General features: G+C 30.9%; 1 protein-coding gene across 7 annotated transcripts; it reads left to right on the top strand.

The window, feature by feature from the left end:
* Positions 1 to 4,604: 4,604 nt before the first annotated feature.
* On the top strand, positions 4,605 to 13,691 carry LOC111684829 (large proline-rich protein bag6). Of its 7 annotated transcripts, none has more exons than XM_023447037.2 (13): positions 4,605 to 4,687; positions 5,169 to 5,318; positions 5,416 to 5,533; positions 5,598 to 5,797; positions 6,232 to 6,360; positions 6,431 to 7,048; positions 7,111 to 7,576; positions 7,684 to 7,752; positions 8,827 to 9,411; positions 9,707 to 10,387; positions 10,466 to 10,608; positions 10,674 to 10,874; positions 12,968 to 13,691. In XM_023447037.2, exons 2-13 carry the CDS (start codon positions 5,253 to 5,255, stop codon positions 13,295 to 13,297), a joined length of 3,606 nt encoding a protein of 1,201 aa, XP_023302805.2. In that variant the 5' UTR covers positions 4,605 to 4,687; positions 5,169 to 5,252; the 3' UTR covers positions 13,298 to 13,691. The 7 variants fall into 7 exon arrangements, with proteins under 7 accessions (XP_023302805.2, XP_023302804.2, XP_023302810.2 ...); XM_023447036.2 differs by lacking the exon at positions 4,605 to 4,687 and adding an exon at positions 4,694 to 4,846; XM_023447042.2 differs by lacking the exon at positions 4,605 to 4,687 and having other exon boundaries at positions 4,864 to 5,318; positions 9,788 to 10,387.
* Positions 13,692 to 22,944: the final 9,253 nt, after the last annotated feature.

The following is a 22,944-nucleotide window of genomic DNA, read 5'->3' as shown; positions in this document are numbered from 1 at the left end:
GAAAATACCATTAAAGGGAAATTCGTGGGGAATTTACTATAAAAAGGAAATTTAAGAAAATTTCTCTAAAAAAAGTTATTTATGAAAAATTTCCAATTCAAAGGAAATTTCTGAAAAATATCCCATAGAAAGGAAAATTGTGGAAAATTTTATATATAAAGGAAATTTTTTGGAATATTTCCTATACAAAGGATATTTGTTGCAAATTTCCCATACAAAGGAAATTTATTGAAAATTTCTTATAAACAAACAATTTATCGAAAATTTCCTATAAGAAGGAATTTTATCGAAAATTTTCTATAAAAAATAAAATTTATCGAAAATATCCTATAAAAAGGAAATTTATGGAAAATATACTATAAAAAGGAAATTATCGAAAATATACTATAAAAAGCAAATTATCGAACATTTTTATGGAGCAAATTTATCGAAAACTTATCGAAAATTTTCTTTAAATAAGAATCTTATCAAAAATTTTATTTAAAAAGGAAACTTATCGAAAATTTCCTTTAAAAAGTTATCGAAAATTTAAAAAAAATATATTATCGAAAATTTTCTATATAAAGAGATATTATTGAAAATTTCCTTTAAAAAGGGATATTATCGAAAATTTCCAATGAAAAGGAAAATTATCGAAAATTGCCTATAAAAAGGTAAATTATCAAAAATTTTCTATAAAAAAGAAATTATCGAAAACTTCCTTTAAGAAAGGAAATTGTCGAAAATTTCCTATAAAAAAGGATGTTATCGAAAATTTCCTACAAAAAAGGATATTACAGAACATTTCCTACAAAAAAGGAAATTTCTTATAAAAAATTATATTATCGAAAATTTCTATAAAAAGAGGAATTATCGAAAATTTCCTATAACAAGGTAAATTTTTGAAAATTTCTAATAAAAAGGTAAATTAGCGAAATTTTTAAATAAAAAGAGGAATTATAGAAAATTTCCAATAACAAGATAAATTTTTGAAAATTTCCTATAAAAAGGTAATTTATCGAAAATTTCCTATAAAAAGATAATTTATCAAAAATATCCTATAAAAAAGGAAATTTCCTAAAAAATGGAAATTATAAAACATTTCCTACAAAAAAGGAAATTGTGGAAAATTTAATGGAGCAAATACAGGTAAATTATCGAAAACTTCCTATAAAAAACGAAATTATCGAAAATTTTTCATAAAAAATAATGTTATCGAAAATATCTTATAAAAAAGGAAATTTCCTACAAAAAAGAAAATTGTCGAAAATTTCATGAAACAAATTTATCGAAAATTTTCATAGAGAAAATTTATCAAAAATTTCCTATAAAAAAGGAAATTATTACAAAATTTCCTATAAAAAAGGAAATTATTGAAAAATTTCTCTAAAAAACAAAATTTATCAAAAATTTCTTATAAAAATTTTAATTTACCGAAAATTTCCTATAAAAAGCATACTTATGGAAATTTCCTACAAAAATTTAGTCATACTTTTAACTCTCACTGTAACCTATTCAATCCATATGTTTAGTTGTATGTGTTTTCCTACAATCAAAAGAATTTTTAGAAAGTAAGAAAAATAAGGAAAAAATATACAACTCGTGGGAAATGCTCAATCATATTAGGTTTAACTACATACATAGAAATAGTTGTTCTTGTTGCATAAAGAAATAAATATTATTCTTTGTATTTTAAGGAATTTTATGGAATAAGGCGAATAAAAGAGGAAACACCTTTTTAACAATGCTTGTTTAAAATAATTTTTGTAAAAATAAATTTGTAAAATATTATTCTTGAAAAAAATAAAAAAAAATCACAAACAAATATTTTAAACGTTTATGTTACCAGAAAATAATTTTTATAAATCGTTTAAAACTTTTCTGAAAGATATACCTACATATGTATATATATAGTAATAATTTTCACTAAATGGAAAATTGTACCTTTTTTATCTAATATAAATTTACTTTCAAAATGAACCAATTTTTATATAGAAATTGTTTTATAGCATTTAAAGGTATTGCTTGTAATTCCTATTTTCATTGAAGTAAGTGTTGCAAATGTACAATAGTGAAGTAGTTGCTTTTCAATGAAAGTGAAACAGCTGTTTCCACCTTACTTTGTTATTGTTTTATACCAATCGTGTAAACATAAAATTAAAAATCATACTAATTTTCTCAACAATTTAATGTTTTTTTATTAAATTCTATTAAATTAATCACAACTACTGTACACAAAAATATTTTTATTTATTTTTTTATACTTTTACACATATTTTACACAAATATTTAATAGTTAAATATCAACAAATTTGTGGTTTCTTACTGTGTACCCGGGATGCGCATTAGAGTGTGAATGTCAAGGCAAACTGCAACATCCTGCAGATTAAGTTTGACAAAAAAAATTCCACAGTTAGCTCAACTGGCTGCCAAAAGCTGGTTGTACATAAATATTTCTTAAGGATTTTCCTGTTGTATGCATATTACTCGTTATTATAACGACATTATATTTTCTATATATTTGTATAGAAATTGCATATTTGTTATGAACATAACATCCCAACATAATGATGATGATGATGTCTTAGATGACGACACAGACATCGTCTGGACCATAATGTTGGAGTCTGTCTGTACATGTAGACTCTCACTCGTTTAAAGCTGGTGATAAATTTAGAGAAAAAAAAAGTCTTAATTTAACACTTTCTAACTTTAGTAGACATACATAGATAATGTGGGAATATACGAGGGTTGAACTAAAAGTCATTTAAGATTGCTTTATTGTCTTTAAATTGTCTTAGTTAAAATATAAAAAAAGCTCAGATAAAGACATCTTTTTCTATTTTGATTTAAAAATTGATTTATAAACTTTATGAACAACCCTCGTTTAGTATTCTAACATGTAAGCATATTAAGGTATACATTATTAAGAATAAAACTTACCTTGCATCATTTAAATTTTAAATTAAATCAGATAATATTATAATTATTTAAATAACGCAAATGTTTATCCCAGATGTAATTGAATACCAATCTGGTATCTTGGAAATTGAAGAAGAAGAATGTTAGAATTCGAAATTTCAAACCACCCTAATATTATGCATACATTTAAATATATACACTGTAGAACAGTATTTTCCCCTAGATTTCAATTTACTTATACTGCTGACGCGAAAGCTATGGTTTATTTTTCTTCTAGTTGTCAGCGTCATCAAAACAGGCACAACTAATGAAGCTGATTACTACAAATGACACAAAGTTTTAACAAATGTCATTGCACTATATCTGCCAACAACAAGACAAAGAAATGCAAAGTCAGTCCGAATTAAAGATGACTAAAAGACCCCTAAAACTAATTTAAAATTGTCTTTTAAAACTTTAATGCAATTTGATATGAATGTTTACAAATGTTATGTTAGTAATATGGGTGGGTATGTAGATATTTGCTTACGACCCGCATTTGTTTTGAAGTAAATATGTTTGAAGATTGGTTTGCAATCAGTTTTGACATTTGTCTTCTTTACTTATCAAATACACAAACAAACAATACAACATTTGCATACATGTATACATATTTACAAGGTATCCTAAAGATTGCATGTTTCCATGTATGAGTGTGTCTTTTATAATGTCCTTTTGTTGATTTTTAACTTAAACCAATTTTCCTTGAGGCATTACTAAACTGCATTCTGTTCCTTTTGCTGACGTCATAAGGGTCCTTTTATTTTTATCCAAATATGGAGTGTATTTGTTAAGTAAATGTATTAGTTTGTTTGTTGAATTTATAATATAGATTTGTTGTCTATTGTTTGTTGTCTCGTCTAACTACATTATTGTTTAAACTTAAAATTGGAACTGAAATTCAATTTGAATACATAGTAACATGACTATTTGGATAGATAATATATTACAAATTTATTTTCTTATTCATTATATCATTATATTTATCAATCAATCAAGCAATCAATCAGTCTATCTATATATCTATCTATCTATCTAACTATCTATCTATCTATCTATCTATCTATCTATCTATCTATCTATCTATCTATCTATCTATCTATCTATCTATCTATCTATCTATCTATCTATCTATCTATCTATCTATCTATCTATCTATCTATCTATCTATCTATATATCTATCTATCTATCTATCTATCTATCTATCTATCTATCTATCTATCTATCTATCTATCTATCTATCTATCTATCTATCTATCTATCTATCTATCTATCTATCTATCTATCTATCTATCTATCTATCTATCTATCTATCTACCTATCTACCTATCTATCAATCTATCTATCTATCTATCTATCTATCTATCTATCTATCTATCTATCTATCTATCTATCTATCTATCTATCTATCTATCTATCTATCTATCTATCTATCTATCTATCTATCTATCTAACTATCTATCTATTATTGAAAAGAAGCACACAGCAGGCCCTATAGTGACCTAGTCTTCTAACCTATTCTTTACTGTATTTAAATTGTTATTCCGTTACATAAATATATTTTGAAACTAACGGTCATTCATATTAGATACTACTTTATACAACCCTGGTAAACAACGGCGTATTCTTTTTTATGTCAAAATTTGACAAATACATTTGACAAGCCGTATTTTGTTATAAATTGTCATTTTTTCAGCCAGGTGTAGAACGTACCAGAATAAAAGTGCTAATATAAATATATTTAGGGTAAAAACCAAAAATTTAGTGTTAAAAAAGTGTCAAACTATTGGCAGTAATTGTGAATAATAAAAAATTTGTCGATAAAAATTAAATTTAATTGGATTTTTCATCAAAATTCTAAAGTGGTCACACATTTGCATCAGACTTTTATTTTAATCTACAAATGTGAGTAAAGAGCAACGGCATTTCGAATAGAGAGTGATAGAGATATTGCAATTTTTGTGAACAATATACAGCGGTTGATTTCGGTTTGACAAATCAGCTGTCAAAGAAAAACGTCATTTATTTCTCTTTTGTACGTGTGTGTGTGTTTTTGTGTGGTCGTTTTGTGAAGAAAAAATAAGAAATAAAAGAAATTGTGAAAAACTTTTTTTGCAAACATTTTACTATATTACGGTTTGCAAATAGTTTGATGAAAAATTTCCAGTGATTTATTAACAAAAAATAGAAAAAGAATTCAAAAGAAATTAAACATTATTGATTACAGATTGCTTTTCCTGTTAACTTTGATTGCAAATATTTTGTAAAATTGTACATTTTGTTAGAGACAGAGGAAAATTAAACGACAAAAATGCTTATAAATATAAAAGTGAAAACTTTAGATGCTCAAACCCATGAGTTTAGCATCGATAATGAGGTTAGTAAAATGCAAGAAATTTCTTTAATTAAGGAAAATTCAATTATATTTTGCTAAAATTTGGATTATATCTATTACTTTCTTCATTAAAATTCAGATTACGGTGCGTGAATTCAAAGATAAGGTGGCAGAAAAGACAAATATTGCCGCTGATCAGCAGCGTATTATTTATTGTGGACGTGTTATGGTCGATGATAAACAACTTAAAGAATATGGTAATTAATTTAATATGGTGAAATAAGTTAAAATAATTTCATAAAAAATAACTTATTGTTCCAGATGTTGATGGCAAGGTGGTGCATGTTGCCGAAAGGCCACCGCCCTCTCAGCGTCTTCCAGCTACTGACTCATCAGGTTCTGGTAGTGATGCCAGAAATGAACGTCGTAATCGCACCAGACCTAATATGCGTAATTCACCCTTGTTTAGAGCTTTAGATGGAATGGTTGTGGGTACTATGGCTTTTCCCATGAACGCCAATGTAAGTTTTTTATATTGAAGGCAGCTTTAAAAAGTATAATTTTTCAGTTAAATTTGTATTATCTGCATATTATCAAGACAGCTAGATAGATAGATAGATAGATAGATAGATAGATAGATAGATAGATAGATAGATAGATAGATAGATAGATAGATAGATAGATAGATAGATAGATAGATAGATAGATAGATAGATAGATAGATAGATAGATAGATAGATAGATAGATAGATACATAGATAGATAGATAGATAGATAGATAGATAGATAGATAGATAGATAGATAGATACATAGATACATAGATACATAGATACATAGATACATAGATAGATAGATAGATCCATGGATAGGCGTCTGAAATAAATATACTTTTTGAATAAGATAATATGTTCTTAGTCTGTTTTCTTAAAATTCGATTTTTTTTTAACTTTTCAGACAAATGGCCAAGCTCCTGTAAATCCATTTGCTGCTTCCTCGTCATTTTGTATGAATCGTATAACTGTGGCTCGTCATATGTTGGAATGTGCTAATAATATTGCCGCATATTTAGAAGATCCATCCAGGGTAAATAAATTTACATAAATTTTCATTAGGTTTAAAAATCTTAACATTTCTTCAAACATTCAATATCTAGGGTTTAAACAATCAATCCCTTGATATTTTGGCACGTGGACGTTGGACTATGGAATCTACAGTTGTCGAAGTGGGCATTACATCGGATATACCACAAAGTCAACAAATTGTTGAAATGGTACAGGGTGCTGTACAGGCTGCTTTAAGGCGTAGTGGCAATACTAATGTTACATTAGTACAATTGCCAACTGTTTTTAGTTCGAATGAAAATGAGGCAAATGCAGCTGCAGTAGCGGCTGTAGGGGGAACGGCAGAAGCGCCAGCTACAGATACTGAAACTGCTAACACTGAGGCAGATAATGCTCCTACAGCCGCGGCCTCAGTTGTTATAGAAGATGTTATCGATGATGATGAGGATACACCGACTAATGAACAGAGTGATAACAATTCAACAACAGCAACACCAACTGCAGCAGTAACTGCCACTGGTAATAACAATGATAATGCAGCTGCCGCCGCCGGTAATAATGACGATGGTGGTGATAATTCTAGACGTCGTACTGGTACTCCGGTATTGGCTGGTGTTATTGAACAAATGCGCAATGTTCAAAATCGTCTTAATCCTTTTATAGAACAATACTATGATTTATTACAAAACGAACCCATCTTTGAGGAAGATGTAAGTTTATTTTTTTTCTTATACATATGTTCAGTACACTGTAAAATATACTTTTTTCGTAGGACACTACTGGTCGTGAAAATGCCCAACGTTTGTTTGATCGTGTTTCAGAAGCATTCCATTATATGTCTCATGCTCAACATGCTATTTCTGATTTAATGTTGGATGTTTCTCAGGGCGCACCCAGATATTTAACTTGTCGCCCCATTTTAGTTGAACAAAGCGGTTACGTTACTTCCAATAATTTCCTAACACCAGCTATACTAACACCAGAAGAATTTCGTCAACAACAAGCGCGTAACACAACGAATTCAAATACAGCTGCCTCAACTGCAGCAACTACCACAACTAATAGCAGTAATACTGTGACTGGTTCTTCAACAACTTCATCAAATGATGCAAACAACACAGTTGATGATCCCATTGATGATCCGGTTATTTGGCGTCCAACAATTAATTTTGGTACTCCTCCCACAAATGATAATGCAAATGCTTCTAATAATAATGCCGCTGCCGGTAGACCTAGAGGTAAGTTTATTTTCTGTTGTGATTTTTTTTTATTTTACATTTTATTTTGAACAAGTAGTTGTAATTTTTTGTTTGTATGTACAATAACTTGCTGACCCAACAAATAGTACTAGCACCAGGAGGTGGTGGTACCCTTGAAATTATACTACAACCTAGCCGTGCCATGTATTTAGAGCGTATGTTCTATTTATGTTTTTTTTTTCGAATTTGTTTGATAGTTTTGTTTATTTTTAAACTTAAAAAATTGCTACACTTTTAGATTGCCTTTTTAACATGTTTTAAAATTCATAAAATAAAGCAATATTCAATAACCACTGCCTTGGCAAACGTTCATAGTTTAATAGTTCTATTGTGGTCACAAATTTAAGCACGCCTTCCAAAAAATATGAATTGACATTTTATCATTGTACCCTTGCAGGAAAACGTATAACGACACAAAAAATAGATAGATAGATAGATGGATAGATAGATAGATAGATAGATAGATAGATAGATAGATAGATAGATAGATAGATAGATAGATAGATAGATAGATAGATAGATAGATAGATAGATAGATAGATAGATAGATAGATAGATAGATAGATAGATAGATAGATAGATAGATAGATAGATAGATAGATAGATGGATAGATAGATAGATAGATAGATAGTTAGATATATAGGTAGATAGGGGATTTCATTTACAATAATCTAACAAGAAATTACATTTTAAGATATTACAACAAAAAAGAAATCTATAGCTAACACTCTCCTTTCTAAAGTTATATATCTCTTTGAATTTGAAATTTCCATTTCCCACATTATCTAATCTGGCCTCTAATTTATAGGAAATTCATCAACTAATAATTGAAATTAATTTGATTAAAACGTCATTTGTTTTATTTAACATATTCACAATAAAAATTTAAGGAATAACCTTTAACCACAAAGTAGACACGTGTGCTTGGCTGAAACTTATTTTGTTCAATTTAACAAAAACAAGTTCCTAAGCCTAAACTCCTAAACCTATATTTTTAAATGGGCACAATGTTATGCTTAGTGTTTTTATTGAGAATAACCTAATTAACCATATAAATATACTCTCCTTGAAATGCCACCAAAATTTAAAGTTTTCTTGAAATAACCAAAAAACAAACATAATTTTTGTTTATATAAAAAAAAAATGATGAACAAATGTTTACAAATTTTGTTAAATTAATTGTTTGTACTTACTCTCTCTTTCTCTATTGATAACGATTTAAACGCAGGCAATTTCCAACGCCAAGTAGCACGTTTATTACAAGATGTAGTTAGTGCAGCGCCATTTGATACCGAGTTTCATGTTCATATCAATACTCCCAATGTTGTGTCCATTGATGTGCCCATTGGTGTTAGCGCAAGTAATAATAGTAGTAGTGGTGGTAGTGGCGGTGGCACCCAAGCTTCTCAAGCAACCAGTACAACTTTGAATAATAATGATAGCAATGCAACAACCACAACAAATGATAATACAAACACTAATACTACAACAAATTCATCTTCTTCCTCCTCATCTTCAACAGCAAATCCTGCACGTGTTACGACAGCCACTTTACCAACAACATCTACCCAAACACGTTCAACATCACGTCCCCAAGTACACTTTGGTAATATCCCTGTATTGGGTATGCCAACTGGCTGGAATGGTCGTGTCTTACCCAGTAACAATGTGTCATCATTCGATAGATTTTTACCCTGTAACAGTCATCATATACGTGAACCTGAAACAGCCAACAACAATGCCGCCAACAATGACAACGGATCTAATAATGCCACAGCATCTGGTCCTGCAAATCGCAATAATCCTACTAGGGGTAAGTTTATAATTTGTATATATACAGGTAGTTTACTTGCCCTATAGACTGTGTTCTGCAAAAATACATATGTTTATTATCGTGGTGATGGTATCTCATGCTTAAATCCTCAAAAAAACAAAATGAAACACAATTAAATACTTAATGAAGTAACTTTCACAAATGAAAACTCATTAGAACTTATTCTCTGTTGAGCATTTGATTCCATAACCATTATTATCCTTATCCACACATCATACCCCTCCCCCATACTCATTTGTATATTGTGAAAAACAAAACTGTTCTAATGTATTAGCACATATTGTTACACGACGACCATTGCGCATTATGAATGATATTTTTCAACGGATACGTCCTCATTCATCTCGTATAGTAGGTTCAACCATGAGAAATCCACAAAGTTTGATTAGAAATAACTTTGGACCTCCGTCTGGTGCAGCGGTTTCGGTACGTCCCCCCATATTGCCACCGATTATGGTAATGCGTGATTTGTTTGGTGGTGTAGCTGCAGCATCTGCCAATGGATCCTCTGCCTCCTCCTCCTCGACAACAGCCGATGCTGGAGCCAGCTCAAATCAGGATACTCAAAGGCTTAATATACACGCCCAACTGATGAACTGCTTAAACCGACAAATTTTCGAAGGTCAGCCTATTAACGATGACACCATACCAATGGCCATTAATCGTGCAATACAGTGGTTTGGCGAATCCTTGTTGTATTTGCCACAATATGAAAAGCCTGAATACGATTCCAGGGATTCACTCTTCAATATTTTAAGAAGTACATTGCCCGCAGTTATTGAACTTCTTAAACGTAATCCTGTCAATCTCAAGGAATTTGAACAGAAACTAAAACAAATTTGTGAACAATTTCGCATGCGTTTATACAGTGTTTTATACATTTGCATTGGACGGGCAAATGCCGAAATATTCTGGGCACAATTAATGCGCTTATTGTGTAATTCAATTCAAACTAGTAAGTACTTAATAAATACAATGAAAATTTTAAATCAAATTAAAATTTTTATACAAATCTATTTAAATTCACAACTAGATTTACAAGGTGATGCTGTTGAATTCTTAGCTCTTTATTTAACCCCAACTATACCCAGTGCTACCGATGAAGCTGATGCTCAACAATTTATTGTTTTACGCAATACAACAACAGCAGCAACTAATGATAATAACGTGCAAATGGTAAGTTTATATTCGATAATTTACTTTTGTAAGCAACATTAAGGCAATACTAAAATAAATGTTAGACTTTTGTCTCACCGCCCGCTTACTTTCTTTCTCAGCCCATGGACACAGATGTTGAAATGTCTGAAGCCGCTACCACATCACAGCCCGAAGTTGATGATGAACCTTTGCCCTCAGTTGTGCCTGGTTCGGCTACTTGGCATCGCCATTTCCCCAACGATTGGTTACCTATTATAACACGTGATATGCAGAGACAAACAGATGTAAGTTTTTGTTTATTTTTATTTTTCTGTTTATGAATATTCTCTTTAGAAATTTACCTCAAAAGTTAGAACTTAAAAGACTTCATTATAGTCTCATAATTTTTCGAAACTGAGAGTAAGAACCAGAATAGATCAACTAGCTACGAATATATTATTAGATTAGATAAATATGTCCGAAAATAGTAGGAAAGGTTACGTAGATGTGATTACTAGCATATGGCACTAATAAATTTTGAGATCTCACTAAAAAGGGGTCGTTATGAGTGTGCTTTTTTTCTTTCTTTTAGATATTTATTAAAAACGAAATGTCCTTAATTGCCATTTAAAGCTTATCCTGGAGAAAAAAAAAACATTATCGATTGCAAATCTATTCTTATCTGAAAAAGAAAAAAGAGAAGAGGACATAAAGCATTCAATTTTTTTTATTAGACCACCCCTTCTTGTGTGAAGCATTTTGTTGGAACTAGGAAAATAGGTTGTGGAAGGGAGTAGTGTTTGTGGACATTTGATTTAAATCTTCTTATGTTGAAAATTACAGGGAATACCTCTGCAGGACGTTTATTCCACATACGAACAGTGCAGCTGGAAAATGAATTTTCTACCACAAATGGGTGTGTTCTTGTTCAACGGGCTTTGGGAACAAGTTCCCTAATTTTAGAGAAACACATTCAAAAGAGAAGAGAACATAAAGCATTCGATTTTTTTTATTAGATCAGCTCTGACCCCTTCTTGTGCGAAGTAGTGTGTTGGGATTAGGAAAGTAGGTTGTGCGAAGGAGTTTGAGGGAGGGAGTAGTGTTTGTGGAAATTTGATTTAAATCTTGTTATGTTGAATGTGGCAGGGAATACCTCTGCACGAAGTTTATTCTACATACAAATAGTGCGGCTGAAGAATGAATGTGTGAGTTTCTGTTCTACGAGTACATTGTACGAACACATAGTAGTATCGAGGACGGATTCAGTAGATCCTGCCGTATACGAGGACTAATCCAGTAGATCCTGCATTTCACGACAGCCGGTTCTAAGTACCGGAATAAGCCGAAAGGGCTGTCAACCCCTGCAACAATCGATTACGAATTGAAAGATATCGAAAATAATGAAGTACCTGTTGTGACAACGTGACAACAATGATGAAAAATGATGAAGAATAGAAAACTTTAGCTGTGATATCTCTATCTGTTAGGTATCCCTTTCATTAGGTATTCCAAATTTTGTGCTGGTCATACACACTGCTATAACTATTCGGTTTTACAAAGGTTATCTGTTCAAACGACAAATAGATCTTCGCTCCGGAACGACCCGATTCTCAATCGTCCATAGATTGTCAACTTAGCAAAAGCTGTTTCAACCGGAAGTTACAATCAACCTGTTACAACAACAAAGATTTCCGTTCCCACAGCAATTAGATCTCCGCTCCGGAACGATTCGATTCTCAATCATCCAAAGATTGTCAACTCAGCAACAGCTGTATCAACCGGAAGTTTTTCCCCAGCGAAGAACATTCAGTTATAGCCAACCTGTTACAACAACAAAGATGTCTGTTCTGCTGTTTCAACGGGAAGTTTTTTCCCCAGGGAAAAACATCCAGTTACAATCAACCTGTTACAACAACAAAGATTTCCGTTCCCACAGCAATTACATATCCGCTCCGGAACGATTCGATTCTCAATCGTCCAAAAATTGTCAACTCAGCAACAGCTGTATCAACCGGAAGTTTTTCCCCAGGGAAGAACATCCAGTTACAACTAAGCTGTTACAAAAGCAACAAAGATTTCCGTTTCCACGACAATTGGATCTCCGCTCCGGAATGACCCGATTCTCAATCGGTCAAAGATTTTCAACTAAGCAACAGCTGTATCAACCGGAAGTTGTTTCCCAGGGAAGAACATCCAAACTTCTTCTCCCGTTTTATAACACTAAGCAGTATTTATAGATATGTAGTAGATCACATCCAGTTGTATATAGTAGATCATGTCCAGTATTTTCCTTAACGTATATTTCAGATTTAGTCATATTTTCTTATGTATACTCTCACAATATCATTAAACTTATGATATCCAGCTTGACATCATTTTTTTCTTTTTTCTTTCATAGAATCCTCCCGATCAGCCACCATTTTCAGATGCTTACATATCAGGTATGTCATCGAAACGAAGAAAGCTGGTACAAAATTCAAAACCACCAACAGAAATTGGTGCTATTATAGCTGACAGTGTAAGAAAAGCCATACAAAATCCTGGTACATCAACAACCGCCAATCAAAGCCACACGCCCGAAGATGTTGCCCGTGCAATTGCTAGTGATGCAGCAGTGCAATCATCATGTATAGATGCCGTACGCACGAATGTACGAGAACGTCTTAAGAAGGATCCCGACTTTGAAGCCGACAAGTTTCCCAAATCTAATAAGTTTATAAAAAAATAAAATTATTATAGAAATATTAACACTCCCTTAACCACACACCACACACACACACATCTCCATAATAAATTTTTTCAACAGACTCTAAAGGCACCTGCGCTTTTATTTTAAATAAAGAAAAAATGAATACTTTCATAAGAGACAAAAAAAAAGAAAAGTGTTGCACTATAATAACTGATTATTGTTAAATGATAAATGGAAAAACATGGATGAAAACCCAATAAAACTTATAACAAGGTGTCTTTATATAATTCTTTTTTAAATCTAGGGGCTAATATAAGGTATACTATTGAAAAGAAAAAAAAAACAAAAACTTATTTGTGTTATATATTTAAAAAAAAGCTAACAATGAAAAAATAAAAATCAAGATTTTATTTTTTTTTTTAATTTTCGCGAATTATGATTTTTAATTTTTTTGTTCTTTTAAACACTGGTAAAAAGTGTATTATGTTGATATTTATTAAAATTAAAAAAATAATAATATTAAATAACTACTAACAGTTTGTAATTTTCAAAAATGAGCAAAAACTTTGTTAAGTCAGATTTTTTGTGCATTTTTTTATGTTCATTGGTTTTTTAAAAGTTGATATAAAACATAAAACAAATAAATATATAAATGAAATAAAAACGAAAAACTATTATTTATAAAATAATGTATATTCAATTTAATTAATTAATTAAACTAACCTACAAACTACATACATAAATGCATACATACATACATACATACGTACATACTACATCTACTATATGTTTTTAAGAAAAATATTTAACAAGAAAAGTATATACATATATAAATAATGCTTTCGAAAGGCAAACATCTTATTTTAGAAGTTTAAACAAAAAAAAAAAAACATAAATTACCACGCATATAATTATCATCACCAACAAACGCCAAACATTCATAAATCAATACAAAATATGAATACGTACATAACTTTTCATATAAAATACTACATCATTATTATCGTATCACTTTAACACTATAAAACGAGACAAACATTCAAACATTCATCTGAAACAAATTTAATTGAATGCTAATAGTAAATTATTTGAAAAAATAAGCAAATGAAAAAACAATTAAACAAAAGAAAACATTTATAAATATTATAAACACAATATATCACTTTTATGTATAGTGGACTTAAAATAATTTAAGTTAATTAAAACAAAAACCAACAAAAAAGTATATACATAATCAAAATAAAACAAAAACTTAAAAAAATACTTATTAATTTGCTGTGTTTATTAGAAGTATTAGATCAATGGCCCCTATTCTACATTTCAATTTGAATCGAAATTTTCTCCGTTTGGCAACTTTAGTAACAACTTTATAATCGATTCGACTCTCCGCCACATAAACAACAACTTACAAAAACGTAATTACGATTGAAATGCAGAATACACACAATCGTAAAGCATTGAAACGAAATGGAATTGCTTCTTCTTTTTCTTACGATTCAGTTTTTTGTTGGAGTACCTTTTTTCGATCATTGCGTAACTGAATACTTAAACGTAATCGAAATGCAGAATAGGGGTGAAATCTTTCAGAATATGCTGAGCATCTTACTTAAACTTCCAGTTACAAATAAATGAAGTTCTACTTAACTGTTTTTCCCTTACTTAAAGTACCGGCAACTATATCCCCCATTAAAGTTAAGTTATTTTCGATGTCCTATGCCAGACCATAAGAACTCATATTGTACGAAACACTAAGAGCGGGTTTTTGAGTTGACAATCAAATGCCAATTAATAATCAGATTAGTTAATCTAAAATAAAAATGATTCTGATGTTAATTCCCTTTGATGTTTTTGATTAAACTTCGAGGTGCTGCCATACAAAACAACAGAAAACTTCACTGTTTGTTATCAAAACAATGCATGTCTTATAAAAAAGAAGACAATTGCAAATATAATGGCCCCTATTAGGGTTCTATAAATCGACTTTCGAATAATCGAAGAATCGACTTTTTATCGAAAAAAGTCGAGTATTTTGTTCCAAAAAAGTCGATAATTCGGCTATCGTCTGTGAAAAAGTCAACTTTGTTAATAAAAGTCGAAAAGTCGATAAGTCGAAAAAGGTCGATAAATCGAAAAAAGTCGAAAACTCAAAAATTGTAGAAACAAGTCAAAAATAGTCGTAAATTTTAAAAAAGTGAAAAAAAGTCAAAAACTCTAAAATAATCGGAAAAACTCGAAAAAAAGTCAAAAAATAGTCGGGAAAAAAGTCGAAAAAATCGATAAGTCGAAAACTCGAAAATTGTAGAAACAAGTCAAAAAGAGTCGAAAACTTTAAAAAAGTGTGAAAAAAGTCAAAAACTCTAAAATAGTCGGCAAAACTCGAAAAAAGCAAAAAAATAGTCGTAAAAAAGTCAAAAGAAGTGAAAATAGTAAAAAATTCGAAAAAGTCGACTATTTATAAAATGCAAAAAGTCGAAAAGTCGACTTTTAACTAAATGAAAAAAGTCGACTTTTCGTTTCAACTATAGAATCCTAGCCCCTATTCTTCATTTCAATTTGAATCGAAAATTTCTCTTGAATTGCTCAAAAGTAAACCACTTCCATTAAGCGCTTAAACTAGCAAACAAAATTAGCTGATTGAGGGCGAGTTTTTCTGATAAAAATAATCTTCATTCTTTGGTTAAACCTGGTAATAATCACAATTAAGTATTATGCATTATAATTCGAATCGAAATTTTCTCCATTTAGCAACATTGGTATTCGAGCATTTTGATTCGAAGTTCGCGCCACTAAAATAACAACTTAGTTGTAATTCAGGTCTGAGTTGGGGAACAACTATCGCGTTACTTTTCACCCCAGCACTAATTTAATACATTACTTCGTATGCGTTGTTTCATTTTACCTCAGAGTGATTTTATGCTTTTAACTCAAGATTTAACCGGGTAGACATATTTAAACTTAAATATATACTGATGGAGAACATTTTTCGAACGTTGCGGGACTGAATGTGGAAATGTAATCGTGAAAAATAGGGGTGAATGTGTCCACTAGCGTCCACGACGACTTAAGGGTTTTTTCAATAATTAAATCACTCTTCAAAATCGACGTAGAAAAATGACATGGTAGTGATCAAGCTTACTGCTCCTGTTATTATACAAAGAATTAGAGAGACTGAAAATAATAAAACGAGACGTTATTCACAAGCTACCTGTCTCGGGCAGCTTTCCATAAAACCATCGTCACTAGCAAGCAAAACCCGACGTCTTAAAGTTTTTCTTAAACCGAGGAAAAATAATGTCATGGTAGTGATCAAGTTAACTGTCCGATTTATTATACAAAGAACTAGAAAAAATGAGAAAAAATAAACAAAGCGTTATTAGCAAACAACACATGCTGTCTCGGGCAACCTCACCCGACTATTGGTCGAATTATTTATATAATGAAATCAGGTAAGAACCCGATAAAAACTCTTTCACATCGATATAGCTCTTCTCACTTTTCAGGAATATCATTGAATCTGTTCTCTTCATGCAAATGTTACACCACATAAGATCAGCTCGCCATCAGTATAAATTTTTTCAAATGTGCAGATTACTGAGAAGGGCTTTATATTACACAAGACGTAATCTAGCAGAGGTAGAATGTCCTGCTATCCAAAATGTCCAACAATAAGAATATATTACAACTTTTAGTCAAGTTCTCTAATTCCCGTAGATTTAATTAAGAAGATCTTCAGGTCGTTGACCTCTCTCCTACCTGTGAGATCTATCACCACTTAGATAACACAAGACTAAACTTAGCAGAGAATGTTCTGCTTTCCAAAATGCGCAACAATAAGATAATTAAACTTTGAGAGGACTACATAGAGTTCAGGAAAGTTTAACAAGTTTCACAGACCTAATGTGTGTTAATGATTACCTGCTGAATGGTTATTCTAGAGAATAACACCACAACTTCACTGACTTCAGTTATCACCGCGAAGTATGCGGTAACACTTTTTTTAAAAGGAACTTAAACAAAATCTTGGAACCCAAATTTCAACTCTGAACCACTCAAACATTTTGGTTCCCTTTGAAAGATTATGTTCACTTCAATCATAAACAATTTGAAATGTAATAATGTCATTCTCGAAACATAAGCCGGCAACTTATGGGATCACCAAAATAGAAGATTATCGTAAGATCTTACCAAAGGAGTCATCCCAACCTTAATATAGCACAGATTGATCTTACGCCAGTCAGGAAGCAACTTCATATATACGAGGAGAACAAAATCGATTGGATCGAAACACGTACAACAACTTTCAAAGAGATTTACGAATTACATCGATATCAGAATACTATATGGAGAACACAGAAGAAAATTTGGTCGAGCAAAAGTCTTATTGCCTTTAGCTACGCACAGTCTCAGAGCTTCCATAATACACAAACTCATTTTGAATCCCCAAAATTGGTGGAGTGCCTATCGATATCAGAATACGGAGAGCACAATAGAAAATCTGCTAGTCAGGAATCACCTTTATATATACTAGGAGAACAAGATCCATTGGTTCGAAACACATATAATAACATTCTTGAAGACAAAACCCCCCAAATTTCGACGTGCGATGTATATAACATAAATACAGATTTCCTTAAATTGTTGAAGTATTTCTGATGTAAAAATAAATCAAATGATGATACTTCTCTGGTATCAGAATGACAACGAAGAGATATCGATTGCCTATGTGGAATGAAGCAGGTAAGTGCATAATTTGCGTAATCCTTTGTTTAAGAAAACTCCAAAAACAGCCGATTTTCCAATATCCCTTTAAATTGTTTATATGTATATATAGTTGGCATTTGAAATGCTCGAATTTATTTTTAACTTATAAATGCATTAATTATCTTATGATATTTAAATTTTTCAATATGTTATTTACTTTCTCATCAAAACACTTTTAATTTTGGCTAATTGAAATTCCAAACAAAACTGTAATTTTAAATAAATATTTGAAATTCTTTTGCTAAGAAATTTACGTCAATTGCCTTAAGTATTAGAAAAAACACATTTCAATTTAATAACGTTAGTCGTCATAATTTGTATCATGTGATGATTATTTAATTAATTGAATCAATTAATTTCGTTTCCAGAGATTTTTTCTTAAATTACTTTATTTTTAAGGAAAAATATTTTCATTATCAGGAATATTTATTAAAGAAAATATAAAAAAACAATTGTGCTGAAGACTTTTCTATAAAAAAAACTATTTTTGTAAAGAAAATCTCTGGTAAGATCTCAGAATTTTCCTTTATAAAATGAAAAACCTAAAACATTCTGTTTAATTAAGAATTAGGGTTCTATAAATCGACTTTCGAGTAATCGAACAATCGACTTTTTGTCGAAAAAAATCGAAAAGTCGAAGTCGACTATTTTGTTCTAAAAAAGTCGATAACTCGACTATCGTCTATGAAAAAAGTCGAAAAGTCGACTTTGTAAATAAAAGTCGAAAAAAATCGGAAAAAGTCGAAAATAGTCGGAAAAAGTCGAAGAGTCGAATATAGTCGGAAAAAGTCGAAAAGTCGGAAAAAGTCGGAAAAAGTCGAAAAGTCGACTATTTATTGAAAGTCGAAAAATCGACTTTTAACTAAATGCAAAAAGTCGAAAGTCGAAAAGTCGACTTTTCATAAAATGCAATAAGTCGAATAGTCGACTTTTCGTTTCAACTATAGAACCCTAATTCTAAGAAGAATAACAGTGTTCATTATAACAAAATTTTTATACAAAAACCCTAAAATCGGTCCTATTTCTAAATGCAATAAAAAATAACGCAAAAATACAACACCCTAATGAACATCTAAATTCACAAGAATTCGGAATAATAAACGTGTGATAATTTTAATTATTTATTGCCAAATTAGAGACTATTAAAATGTTTAAAACACAATAAAAATGTCAACGATGTATAAGAATATCAGAGAAATTATAAATATTTTGTTTTCAGTCACCCACTTAGTTTTGAAAATGATGTGTATGTTTAAAATTAGGTGGACATTTTCATTATAGTCATATACAATGGATTTATTCAACTTTATTTCTGAATTTTTTTTTATACTATATTTAATTTTAAATATCACTTCATTTACACATTGTTGTTGTTTTTTTAATTTTAATCGAAAAAATGTAAACAATTTCTAAAAATACGTATTCCAATGACTTTCTTTCAGCAAAAAATAAATCTTCACGTCATAAGAAGAAGAAAAAAGAGAAACATTATTGTTGCGGAATTTAAAAAATTTTTGCGTTGCGTTTTCCAAAAAAAAACATAAAATACGGGTACATTGACAATTGTGGAATTTGTTGCTAAAAATTTAGCACACAAAATAAATTACGAAAAAAACATCTAAATAGGACAAATCAACTGTTGTAATAAATTATGTTGGCTGTCTTTATCTGTTCAGATAGAATGTAGAGAATTTACCATAAATTCTTTAAAAGAATTTAAAGTGTTTTTCAATAAAATTAATTAAATTGTTTTATTTATATTGATTTTCTAAAGAAATTCTTTTGGAATGTTGAACGAATAGAAAATATTGAAGTTTCGACTAAAGTCTATTCTATAGTTACAAATATATTATGTCCTTATATTATTGGCTATATTCTATACTCGACTTTAATCGGGAGCGAATATTCATGTTTAGTCGAAGGGACTCTGTTTTGACAGGACTATTCCACTCGTCAGATTTAGTATTGTATGGTTTCAGATCTAGTCTGTAGCTGTGAGAAATCTCAAGGTGGGATTGGGGTAACTGCAAAAAAGAAACTGTTTTTCTTCACGGCTATTCAGATGATAGATTGTTTCTCCTCACAGTATTCATTGAAAGGGACCCTAATCCAACTTTCACTTCTGCCTTGTACCCAATGTCCTGTTATTACTGCTATCAACGACGATATATCCCGCCTACTTCGGGTTATAAGGTGTCTCGTGCGTAACTCATTTCAATAATAACTTGGTCCTTTTACGTGTGCCTTGGCTTTTTTTATCTATTTTCAGCCTTTTGATGAAAGAATCTCTTTTGATAAAATTGAACAGAGTTGTTTCTGAAACGGAGTTGGAGATATCATGAGCAGATTCCGTTCTGGAATGATCTGTCCTGTCCATTTCCTTAGTAGTCCCTATTAGAAGGGACCCAAAGAGAGGTAATTGTCAGGCAGATCTCCCAGCCTTGACAGATCCTTTTTGCATTGTCTAACTTAAAGGCAAGTGGTATGAGTTTAGCGACTGTCAAATAAACATGCAGATATTATCGCAAATATTTCAGCCTGGAAAACACCACAGTTATTGGGAAGACGATGAGAGATTCTTATCCCAGTTTTTTCACAGAAGACATCAGTACCAACAACGCAGTTCATTTTAGAACCATCCGCATAGATTCGGGTGGTATATTCACTTGGTAGGTTACCCCTACAACACTAGCTTCTAAAAGAAATTCTGACTTTAAAAACATTATAAATGTCCAAAATTGAAATCTTCAAAATTCAAAATTGAAATCTTAGCATGTCTATTTGTGTTTGACCTCTAACATCCGGATAAGTTAAGCCTTGCTATGCTGCAAGCAGATGTAGCCATTATATGAAGATTTATTGTCTATACTAAGGTCCTGGATATAATCTATTCTCGGATACAGTCTATTTAAAAGTATCGATTATAGTCTTCACTATAGTTTTCCTATATTTTCGACTCGACCAAACTAAATTCTATAGTATCGTCCATAGACTATTTAATAGTCTCGACTATGGAATAGTCTTGGCCATTAGTCTCAACTTTAGTCAACTGTATAGCTTCGACTTAAATTTAATCAAAATTCTCGACTATGCCGTCTGTTTTATAGTATGGGCTACATTCTGCTTTATTGGTTTGACATGATCTTAACTATTATGTTTTATATATTTTTGACATTATATAGTCACATGCTCAGACTATTTTTTAGTCTCAATTATAAGTTATTCAATAGTCTCGATTATAGTCTCCTCCATAGTATATTGAATTGATTTAAAAGGACTCATATGTTTCATGCGAATCTATTGGATTGACATTAGTTATTAAAACAAACACAACTCCTTGTTGTCTTCATCGAAACCAAATAAAATTTCAAATATGTACATTACCGAACTATAATCACTGCAGACAAAACAGATCTACCGATAAGTAAGTAACAATATGAAATTCACAATCAACAGAAATTTCCATTCATATCCCAGTCTCTAGAACTTGTCAAAACGCCACCCTTCATTTTTATTCTGAAAAAGAATATGAACGCATTTTTTATCAACATAAAAAACTGTAGTCGCCTGAATACGCGTTGGCACGCGCCTTAACATTTCAACCAAAAAAACAATACAAAAACAATGATCTGATTTTGTAAATGCGATCATTTTAAAAATGTTTATGTTGATAGTCATTCATCATCATCATCCGCAGCAGCATCATCATGGGAATGCAGTATGTGTATAATTAATTGCAGCAGAGGCATAACGATTTATAATCTTGTATTAATAGGAAGCTATAACTGCAGCTAATGTCTGCTTGCTGTGGCTTTTGGATTGCTATCAAAAATTTGCTGCTTCTGCTTTTGTTGTCGTTTAACTTGGAATATTTCAGTGTAGTACCATGCAACATGTGCTTAATTAAGCATTACGCATGATATTTTTATTTATTTTGATTCTACGCTCTTCATTTGTAATTAATTAATCGTATGGTATTTTGTATAACATAATGCTCATAAAAAATTGGTGCCCTTTTAGGCGCCTATCTTATAGTTTCACACAGTTTAACACTAAAATAGCCATTATTTTAAATCTGTATAATATTTCGAATCTGTATAGCAATTAATAAACTATATAATATGTTATAAATACGCAAGGGTTTATGTTAATTTTAATATAACTGATCAAAGAAAAAATTAATTGAAAAATAGTACCGATCGAGTACTTTGGAAACCATGCAAGAAGACTACAACGACTGCTGTAGAAGTTGTCAAGACGAAGAGGAGGATGAGTCTATTTTCACTCGATTCGAATATCTAGAAAAGCGACTATTTGATGATTTGTCAGAACTATCCAGACTAAGACTTATATCAATGCCTTCATCAGGCACAGTAATTGGTTTCAAGAACACCAAATCATGCTTAATCAAGGCATTTATTAGTCCACAAGGACATACACCTCTATTTTTTCCTCCCCTTCTACTCAATTCTTCATTATTATCAGTACTTCATTTTATACTTATTCCCTAACTCTTTTATGACTCAATCCTAAAACTACCTCCTACTCTCTTTCACCTCTATTATATTTACAGGTATCACAAAGGTCCCAACAAGAACCAAGTGTGCGTCTTTGCAGTCTGAATACTTAACCTAACTTGCACACAAATTTTCAAAAATCTAAACTACTAGTTTGTCGACCGTAAGCTTTGGCATATGTCTCGTCGGATTGCATTCATTATCCAATCATATTCTGTAAATCCTTTAACCGGTTAATTTATTATTTATAAATTGACCGAGCGAAAACCTAAAAATATTTAGATTCTCCTGAGACATATTTAAGGTTCTTCTAAGAGACGAGGCATTCATCTAGTATGTGTGTATTCCCTACCTTTGTCAATAAGACGTGTGCATAAGATTGCATTCATACTGTTTACAGGACATTTT

Source organism: Lucilia cuprina, chromosome 5 (assembly GCF_022045245.1).
Source record: "Lucilia cuprina isolate Lc7/37 chromosome 5, ASM2204524v1, whole genome shotgun sequence".
NCBI lineage: Eukaryota > Metazoa > Arthropoda > Insecta > Diptera > Calliphoridae > Lucilia > Lucilia cuprina.
The sequence above is the reverse complement of the archived record's forward strand: the minus strand, read 5'-3'. Positions and strand labels throughout refer to the sequence as shown.

Bases quoted from the DNA above. Each gene is read 5' to 3' on its own strand.
- LOC111684829 (XM_023447037.2), top strand. From the start codon at position 5,253: ATGCTTATAAATATAAAAGTGAAAACTTTAGATGCTCAAACCCATGAG. The intron at 7,753-8,826 runs GTATGTTCTATT...ATTTAAACGCAG, and splicing joins CCGTGCCATGTATTTAGAGC to GCAATTTCCAACGCCAAGTA. The intron at 10,388-10,465 runs GTAAGTACTTAA...ATTCACAACTAG, and splicing joins GTGTAATTCAATTCAAACTA to ATTTACAAGGTGATGCTGTT.